General features: G+C 47.6%; 1 protein-coding gene across 1 annotated transcript in view; it reads right to left on the bottom strand.

Moving 5' to 3' along the window:
* Nucleotides 1-7011: 7011 nt before the first annotated feature.
* The window catches only part of Sbsn (suprabasin), a 4453-nt gene continuing 1311 nt past the window's right edge, over nt 7012-10153 (bottom strand). Inside the window, exons 2-4 of the mRNA XM_023721625.1 lie at nt 8068-8133; nt 7900-7944; nt 7012-7108 (exon numbers count right to left, since the gene is read on the bottom strand). Coding sequence (XP_023577393.1) covers nt 7085-7108; nt 7900-7944; nt 8068-8133 — 135 coding nt within the window. The 3' untranslated portion in view covers nt 7012-7084. The remainder of the gene's footprint in view (nt 7109-7899; nt 7945-8067; nt 8134-10153) is intronic.

Here is a 10153-nt window from a genome sequence, read left to right as displayed (position 1 = left end):
AAAAAAAACAGTGCAGGAAGATCTATCCACATACTAAAGACCAAAGAATCCAGCTGAGAGCCTGGATCCTAATACCCTGCATGAGTCCAGCTGAAAGCCTAGAGCCCATAACAATGCCTCCTACAAGTCCACCTGGAGGCCTAGAGTCCACGACGATGTCTCACACAGGCCTGCTCCACAGATCTGTGCTGGGAAGGCACAAAGGTCAGAAGTGGAAGCTAGGAAGTCTGTGCCAGCAGGATGAAGGATGTGTGCTAGCAGGCTGGGGGACCCGAGCTGGAGCCAGGAAGCAATTCTCAAGGCAAGCACCACAGCCGTCCTCAACAACAGTAAGGTCCTGAGCTCCTCCAGTGATGAGGACAGCTGGGATCCCATCAGGAAGACCACTGTGACAAGCTTCTCCAGGAGACTGAGCAGTGCACCATCTTCCTCTCTTGAGCCAGGAAATGATGCTCAAGGTGAGGACCAGAGTTCCCCCAAAATGAACCCTAACCATTCTCAGTGACATCGAAGTCCTAAGCTCCTCCACCAGTGAGAGCAGCCAAGTTCACCAGGAAAGCCAGCAGGACAAGGTCACCCAGCAGAATAGCGCAAGAGAACCAGCAGCCTCTAACAGCTTCCAGCAGCTCCAAACAGCATCCCTAACAGCTTCTCTCTTCTTCTCCAGTTCTGCCTCTTTTGCTGCCAGTCACAATCCTCAGGTGGGCCTCCCATACCCAGTCCCATGCTAGCTTAATTCATCTGGGTGTAACAAGTTGACCACCAGCTGGCAATCTACCACAGGTAGTCAGGGAAAGGATCTTTGAGATGTGACTATGGGACTGGGGAAATAGCTCAGTGGTCTAAACTCCTGCCTGGCAAGTGCAAGGACCCAGGTTCTATCCCTGGTACCACATGCCATGTCAGCCACCGAAACTGGGCATGGTGGCGTAGTGAAAAAAAAAAAAAAATCAAAGCATGAGATGTGACTAACAAACAGGGACCTGAAGGAAGAAGAGAGTAAGCCATGAGGTTATCTGGGGATAGACTATTCTCAGAAGAGGCAACCAGCGCAAAGAACCTCAGACAGGAGCCTTCTTACATTGAGAGCTGCCGTGGAGGGGACATGTGAGGAGCTGGCCTCAGAGATAAAGGATCCAGATGCTGGGGCTTGGAGCAGCATTGCAAGTACTTTGGCTTTTTTCTTTACTAGCCTAGGTTTGCAATGCATGCTGTTTACACAAATGTAGAGGAGTAGGTACATGTCCTTAACTTCTCTTAGTTACTTTTATTCTCCTCCCTCTGTCCTCCCAGTCTCCTCCCTGGATCCCCTTCCCTTCCGTAAAAGAACTATCTCCCTGTTTCCTGTTGTCTTATCATTTTTATGATTTATACTTTGGGTTTCTCATATAAGAGAAAGTATGTGATATTTACGCTTGTGTGTCTGATTTATTTCACTGAAAATTATGTTTTGGTTTTTTTTCGGAACTGGGGATTGAACTCAGGCCCTTGCGCTTGCCAGGGAAGCACTTATTCTATTGAGCCATCTCCCCAACCCCAAAAATTAGGGTCTTAAGGGGCATCCATTGGCCTGCACATGACTCAAGTTTATCCCTCTTTATGGCATAGCAGTACTCCATTGTGTATAAATGACACATTTTCTTTATCCATTTATCTGAACAGGGGGCTACTTTCAGAATTTAGCTATTATGAGTTGTGCTGGGGACCGGGGAGATGGCTCAGTGGAATAAGTGCTTCCCTGGCAAGCGCAAGGGCCTGAGTTCAATACCCAATTCCACTAAAATAAATAAATAAATAAATAAATAAATAAATAAAGAGTTGTGCTGCTGTAAAAATGGATATTAATAGATCACTGGTATGAGGTCATTAACTCCTTTAAGAAGACACTGGTAGGAGAAATAGCTGGATTGAATGGCATTTATAGTTTTAGGCTTTTTGAGGAATCTGTATACTGGTTTTCATAGTGGTTGTACCGGTCTGCATTCCCACTAACAATATAGAAGAGTGCCTCTTACCCCCACAGCCTGGCCAGCATTTGCAATTATTTGGTTTTTTGATGATAGTTGTTTTCTCTGGAGTAAGGTAGAATCTCAGGGCTGTTTTAATTTGCATTTTAGTAATGGCCAGAGATAAACATTTTCATATGTTTATTGGTCCTTTGTACTTTTCCTTCTGAGAAATATCTATTCATTTCAGTTGTCTTTTTTTTTTTTTTTTTTTTTTTTTTTTTTTTTTTTTTTTTGGTGGTGCCAGGGATCAAACTCAGGACCTTGTGCTTGCTGGGCAAGCACTTATTACACTGAGCTATCTTGCTGGTCCTAAGTTTTTGATTGGATTTTTTTTTGGGGGGTGTCTCATTTTTTCATAAATTCTAGGCATTAGTCCTCTGTCAAAAAAAGTAGTCAGCAAAATTTTTTGCCCATTCTGTAGATATTGCTTCACTTTATTTATTGTATCCTTTGGCTGTCTAGAAACGGAGCAATTAAATATAGAGGAAAAATAAAGGAGTCAAAAACAGAAAAATAGCACAATAATAGAAATGTCAATATTTTCAAAGCTCTCAGTGTAAATGGCCTTAGCTCCCCAGCTACAAGACATACAGATTGGATAAAAAACCAAGCTTAAGCAAGTGCAAGGGCTTGAGTTCAATCCCCCGTTCTGAAAAAAAAAAAAAAATCAAGAGGCTAGAGAACAATTTTCCATGCACCAGGGCTCTGAAATCAAGCAGAAGTAGCAATCGTATTTTCAGGTAAAACTGATCAGAACAGGCAAAAAAGTCACTATGTATTAGTTAAGGGAACAATACAATAGGAAGAGATACCAATTTTAAATATATATATGCAACTAGCATTTCCAACTTGATAAAACACTACTGGACATAAAAGATCAAATAGACATCAACACAAGCATAGTAGGGGATCTCAATACCCACTTCTACAAATAGAAGATCACCTTAAAGAATCAACAAAGAAGGGAGGGGGCTGGTGAGATGGCTCAGTGGTCTAAAGCACCTACTTAGAACAAGCTTAGCAAAGCACAGGGACCACAGTTCAATCCCCCAGCACCACATGCCAGCCAGCCCTGCCCCCTGGTGGGCTGAGCTGGCCACACACACACACACACACACACATTAAAAATCAACAAAGAAGGGGCTGGGGAGATGGCTCAGTAGAATAAGCACTTTCCTGGCAAGCACAAGGGCCTGAGTTCAATCCCTGGTTCCGGCCAGGGGGGGAAATAAACAAAGAAAGGCCGACTAAATAGCTCAGCGGATTAAAGCATCTGCAAGCATTTACAGGGGCTGGGGTTCAATCCCCAGGCCTGCCATGCCACCCCAGTCCTGCCCCTGGGGACATGCTGAGATGACAATTGAGACTGGGCATGAGACTCTGTAGACCCTGGGCATGAGACCCTGTAGACCCTGCCCTAAATACATTAAAAAAGAAAAAGAAAAAACAGCTAGGAGTGGTGGCAGGTCGCTGTGAGTCTGAGGCCAGCCTGGACTACAAAGTGAGTTCAAGGCCACTGAACTGCATAGTGAGACCCTGTCTCAAAAAGACCAAAAAATAATAAATAAATAAATAAAAATAAAATAAAAAATAAATCATTTAATTAAAGAGCTGGTTCTTTGAATGCATAGTGTGACTTTTGAGGCAGGTGCTAACAGAATTCTTCTGGAGTACAAAACAGGAGGTTTGGGGAATACAGAGACCAAGAAGGAAACTTCAGGGAGAGATGGAGACTGGATTCCGAGTATCATGAGAAGATAAGGCCTGAAATCTCACTGAGATGCTTCTGTTCTCTTTATCAACTCAGACTGGCACCAGCAGCCTCACAGTATTCACAGTACTTCTCCAGGAGCCTGAGTCCAAGGTCAACTTTACCATTTCCTAGTATAATCTTCACCCACCTGTGCAACAGTTTCCTTGCCTGTAAAGGCGGGTGGATGTGAGGATTCCCAGCTCCAGTACGTACGTGTGAAACGCTCAGGGAAGAGCTTGGTGCGCAGAGGTACACAGTGCGTGCTCCTGGCAGTGCCGGGTGTGTTGATACTGTCCGAGTGCTTTCTCAGCAGCCATTTAACTTAATTTTATTTGATTTTTTGGTGGAACTGGGGATTGAACTCAGGCCCTTGTGCTTGCCAGGTAAGCGCTTATTCTACTGAGTCATCTCCCCGGCCCCTAGCCATTTAACTTTAACACACAAGCACCCTCATGTCCTGAAAAGGCCAAGAGCAGAGACCTATTTTTAAAGAGGACCAGTTCTAGAGGAACGCTTTTTTCCCTTGCTGAGGGTCCCAGGTCAGCCAACCTCACCAGCGGAGATTACTATCAGGAAGTACTCTTGAAAGAGCTCTGCTACCACAGCGCACTAGCTAGGTGGCCTGAGGCAACTTTCCCTTTTCTGAGGCTCAGTTCCACCGTCAGTGAGGTACCTACCTCATAGGCTAGTTGCGAGGATGGATGAATCATGCCTGTAAGTGCTTAGCACAGATTTAGTAAGCACTCAATAAAAGGTAGCTGTGAGAGTCCCACCCAAACTCCCCTCTGAGTTCTTCCACATCTGCAGAAACTGGTCCTTCCTCTCTGCTGCTCCCTGGCCTGGTTCCACCCTTCTCGGCAAAGTAGCCCACTTCTGGCCCACCTTTATTCCATTGTCTTTCCCAAGGCTGCCCAAGCCAGCTTCTCAAATACCAGACATTTTTTCCTGGCCTTGACCTCACCCCTCCAACCTCTTGGTCTAGTGGGGGGAGTGAATGTTAAATGAATAACATTTGCCATATAATATATAAATTGTCATAAGCAATATGAAGGACAAGATTAGGGTGCTATGAGAGATAATAGCAGGTAAGATGTTCATCCTGAGAAGTCAAAGTCGAGATGACCTGAAGGGAAGCAGTAGTCTGTCTGGGGGACAGAGAAATAAGAGAAACTTTCCTAGCAGAGAGGACAGCAGAATGGGCCCCCAGACAAGAAGTCAGTCCTAGCATTTCCTTTACCCTTCAATGCCAGCTCAAAGCCTGCCTTTTCCAGAAGCTTCTCAGGTGTGACCCCCACCACCACTACCATCACAGGTATGCATACACAAGCGTGATGAATTATCTCATATCTCTTTGGTACTTTGAGTTTCTAACTCCACTCCAAGCAAACCCAGCAAGAAAATGCACATATAAATAAAGTCAATGAAATATTTTACTCGACAAAAGAACAAGCTCTGTTCAATATTGCCGTTTGCAAAAGCAGGCACTGTAGGATCTCGTCGAGTAAGGGTGTAAGGGCTCCTCCAGGGTATGTGAACTGGAAGTCCAGGAGAGAACAGACCCTCGGCGAGTTTCTGCTGTGAATGAATTGCTCTGTTCGGTAAGGGATGGCAAATGGATGCCTGCAGTTTACTTAGAAAGGCACGACAATGTATTGATAGGTGGCTGGGTGTATAGCATGTGATCCAGCCAGGGTAATAAAATGCTCCAGGTAGATTCTATGTGTGGAGGATGCAGGTGTCCACTGTAAAACTCTTCCATCTCTTTGGCCCTTTTGAAACATTTTCAGGATAAAATATCACTAGCAGGGGGAAGGAATGAACATGATAAAATGATGGTATTCTACAGAATAAGGAAAAGGACAATGACTATAGTTTCAAGGACCTCTTGTTTATTGTAAAAATGCAGGTCCTTCTCTCCTTCCTATGTCCTTTAGCTCTCTTAAATAATTGGTGCATTGTTTTCCATTTGTTTTTGTGTCCCGTTCACATGCCTGTCTCCCTAAATGGCTAAATTCCCCAAGGGCAAGAACACCGCCTCTTAGATTTAGTCCCAGGATCCATGTAACTTAGGAGCTGGAAGCAATGATTGTAGTCCATACTTACTGATACCTCGCTGCCTTTATAGAGGAGGAAATTATGGCCCCTGGGGGAAGGAAGGAGTATGCAGCCTCCTCACACTGCTCCTGATAGGAACAAGGCACCAGCGCCCTCCCAGTGCTTGGAAAATCGGAGAGGTTCTGGGGAAAAGTGCAAGAGGCCAGACTCTAGTGGTAGACAGGGAACCAGGTACAGGCCTGCAACTTTCTCAGGGCTTGTGCCCTTGCCCTACCAAATCTCAGTTTCCTTCTCCAGACAATGGTATATTTTTAATACCCTTGTCTTCTGCTTCTCAATGATGGGAGTCTTAAGTGGTCACAAGGGCCTTCATGCCGGGCTGGACTACTGCGTGCAGTAGTGAGTACTGTGTGTAGTATTCAGGGTTCTGTACACAGAGGTCGTTTTTGTGACCCTCTGAGCTTTGAGTGGCCCATGGATCTGAAAGCCAGGCCTTCTGTCTCCATTCATTCACTGGTGAAGAGACCCTCCTCCTCCTGTCATGAGTGTATCTTCTGCCTTTGTGTCGTTGTCCCCTCTCCTTATCCCTATCATGCCAAGGAGAACGGTAGCTCTCTCCCTCACCTTCCTGATCATGCAAACTTGGTCTCGTCTATAAGTCCTGCAAGCTTCCACATGCCTGGCAATAAAATGAGGTCAGCAGCAGTCCTCTTACCTAACCGAGTGGTTAGGAAGACTCAATTATACCATGTATTTAAAGCTCCCAGCATAATTTCATTATACAATAAAAACAAGCTACTATTGTTATTCTTTGGGTGCCGCCCCCCTGAATGAGAATGCTACCCACTTGTTCTCCACCGAGGCACCCCCGTTCTCTCCCTTGTGCCCATGTCCCCATGACTGGCCAACAGTGGCTTTTCTTCCATGGGCACTCTTCCCCATGCTGAGCACAAACTTTGCACACTTGCAAAGCATGGCTTGTCTCCCCGGGTGGCCCTCTATGAGCTGGTCAGCTTGAAATCTCCACCTTGGTCCATTCGGTGTAGCAGACCCCAGCTCCTCCAGCATAGGACAAAAAGAAAATGCAAACCCCCCTATACCCATTACTCCCACCCTTCTCTATAGAGCACAGCGCAACACTGTGAAAGACAGCAGGTTACATTTATTTGCAAATCTCAGTACAGCCTCCTTAAGGACTCCAGGAACCTCTCCTCCCACCCCCAGCTCCTCAGGTCATTTCAGCAGGTATGAGAACAGGAACATCAGTTCAGGGCATGATGCTGGCGATGCTCTGGAAGAGAGGAAAGAGGGAGTGAATGCAGGCAGCCCAGCCACGAGGTTAGAATGGGAATATGACATGCCCTCAACCCTGAGCCCCCAGCTCCATCAGTAGATACACTAAGTACACAGGTAGAAGCAGGACTTTGGGCCCAGAGGGAGAACGAGGAGTTCCCAGGAACCTTATCCTCTCAACCAGGAAAAAAGAGCACTGAATGCCCACTGCCCAGCACACTGACACAAGGCAGCAGGGGTGGGCTTACAGAGCTGCTCCCAGGAGGGCAGAGAGGGAAGCCAGCCAGCCAGCCACTGAGAATCCAAGAAGAGATAGCAGGTGCCATGAGGGTGTGTGGAGAGACAGCTCAGCAGCCCTTCCCTCCCTGGCTCCCTGATGTGCAAGTGCCCTGGAGGTTTCTGCCAGCTGCTTTTGCCTCAGGGGGAATGGAGCGAACCCAAGAGCTGAAAGCCAGAGCAAGTGATGAAGGGGAGGAGCCAGCCGGGAGAACAGGTTGGATGTCTCTGTAGAGACTGGGTCTGTCCACAGAGAAGCTGTCCCGAACAAGCCATGGGAAAGGGATGGAAGATCATCTCCCAGGACAAAGGGCAGAAAGTAGAAACCCTACAGGTTGGGGCCGGGGAGATGGCTCAGTGGAATAAGTGCTTGCCTGGCAAGCACAGTGGCCTGAGTTCAATCCCTGGTTCCAACAAAAAGGAAAGAAAGAAAGAAAGAAAGAAAGAAAGAAAGAAAGAAAGAAAGAAAGAAAGAAAGAAAGAAAGAAAGAAAGAAAGAAAATAGGTACTTACTCTCCACAGACCCAAAAAGTTGATGAAAGGCTTGATGACCGAAGCCTAGAATTCAAGGAGGAAAGGTCAGTCGTCAGCTCCCATCCCATCACCATCCACTCCTCGCTTCCTCAGCCCCCCAACCCTATCCCCTCAGTCCCTCGTCCATGCTACACCCAGAAGACTTACTCCAGATGTTACTGTGGTGGTTGTGGTTCCTCCGGGCCGGCCGGTAACTGCGCCGTATTGATAGCCCTGTGAACAAAGCCCAGAGAGTCATCACCAGCCCTCTGCCTTTGAAGGTCTACCAGCTTCCTTTTACCCAGTGACCTGCTCCCCTTTAGCGTGACTAGGGCTGGATGGAAGAGGCACAGGCTAACTCTGCAACCTCACTCTCTGTCCAGAGAGAAAATCCAAAGCCCAAAAGGCTGTGAGAATTGTGTGAGGGATGGGAAGGATGCGGGCCTCCCACTGACTGGCCTTTGGAGAACACCTTTTATTTTGGTGTTGGGAAAACACTCTTAGCCACCGAGCGCCCAGGACCACAGTTACCCTCAACCCTGACTTCAAATCATCCCTTCTGCACAATCTAGCTCAACCCTCTCTCAAGCCCAGTCCCTGTCCTTGACCTCACCACATCACTTAGCAGTGTCTCCCCAGCTGCACCCCAACCCCTGCTGTTCTTCCCAAGTCCCACCTGAGTGACCACCCCCCGCAGCCTCCACTCAGGTGGTCTGGCTCAGGGTCCTCTTTCTTCACTAGTGCTTCCTCCCTACCCAGCCCTCCTTGGCCTGCCAGGAGATGTGGCTGTGAGCAATGAGGCCCAGGCCAGTCCTCTAAATGTTTCCACAATGGGCTCATCCAATGACTGAGAAAATGGGGAACTGAGAGATATACAGTCAGCCTCCTGCTATCCCCCAAGCGGTTCCCACTTAGGTGCCTTTTTCTTTTCTGCTCATCTAGGCCCTAATACGTATTCCCCCTACAGAAATGAGAGAAAGCCTTCACAATGCCTCCCTTGATGAGGCAGTGTAGAGGAAGACGAAGAACCACAACCTGTAATTCTCCAACTAAGCACTGGCCACATGACCTTAACAATTCCCCTGAGCTTCGGGTTTTCTTATCTGAGCATCAGGGAGTCAGCATCTTCATCCCAGCCACCTTAGAGGATCATTACAGAGATAAAGCACTCAGGGGCTCCTCTCTCAAAACTGTTCCTCATGCTCACTCTTGCACTCTGCTTGTTTGTTCTGTTTGCAGTTGAGAGCTCTGATTTGAGAACAGTTTCCTGTTTCCAAGAAAGACTATAAGTTCTTCACTTTAGAGCCCTTCAGTAGGAGGGTAATTTCCTAATGGTGGGACTGGGTCTTTGCACACATCTAAAGCAGGCTTTATAGAGAAGATAGCTTAATTTATCTGACCCACTAATCACCAGCTCCTTAGTAAGAGAGAAGGAAAAGGGGGAGGGGGAACACAGTTATGTGGCTTCCCAAGCTTCTCTGGCCAATGAAGCCTACACAGGCTGCCCACATATCCCAAGGGTTTGATCTCTCCCTCCCAGCCCCTCTTCCCCAGTTTCCCCACCCCTGTTCACCTACATTCAGCAGCCGGTTGGCCTCCTTGCTGGCTTGGTTGACCCCATTATGAACATCTTGCTGCAACCTTTCCATATCCTTCCCGGCCTGACCAGCAGCATGGTGGACACCTTGGCCAATTTTTTCTGCCTCCTTTTCGGCCTGCCCCGTAGCGTAGTTGACCACTTGGCCATAGTTCTCTGCCTCCTTCCCGGCCTGATGGACCCCAGCATGGACCCCTTGGGCCACTCTTTCCTCTTCCTTTCCAGCCTGTTCAATGGCATGGTGAACTCCCTGGCCAAAATGCTCCACCTTCTTCCCAGCCTGGTTGACCCCAGGTTGGACACCATGGATTACCTTCCCTCCCTCTTTCCCAGCCTGCCCTGCAGCATGGCCAAACTGTTGTGCCTCCTTTGCAGCATGGCTAAGGTTCTGGTGGACCCCGTGGACTACTTTTTCTCTCTCCTTTTCAGCCTGCCCAAAAGCATGGTGAACTCCTTGACCAAATTTCTCTCCCTCTTTCCCAGCCTGACCAAAAGCACCATGGGTTCCTTGACCAAACTTTCCTGCCTCATTCCCAGCCTGACCCACAGCATGGTGAATCCCCTGGCCAAAGTTCTCTCCTTCCTTTGCAGCCTGCCCAAAACCCTGGTGGGCTCCTTGACTAAACCCTTCCTTCTTTCCAGGCTGACCAAAAGCAT

Source organism: Octodon degus, unplaced genomic scaffold, assembly GCF_000260255.1.
Source record: "Octodon degus isolate 3935 unplaced genomic scaffold, OctDeg1.0 scaffold00083, whole genome shotgun sequence".
NCBI lineage: Eukaryota > Metazoa > Chordata > Mammalia > Rodentia > Octodontidae > Octodon > Octodon degus.
This window is presented reverse-complemented; position numbering and strand designations above follow the sequence as displayed.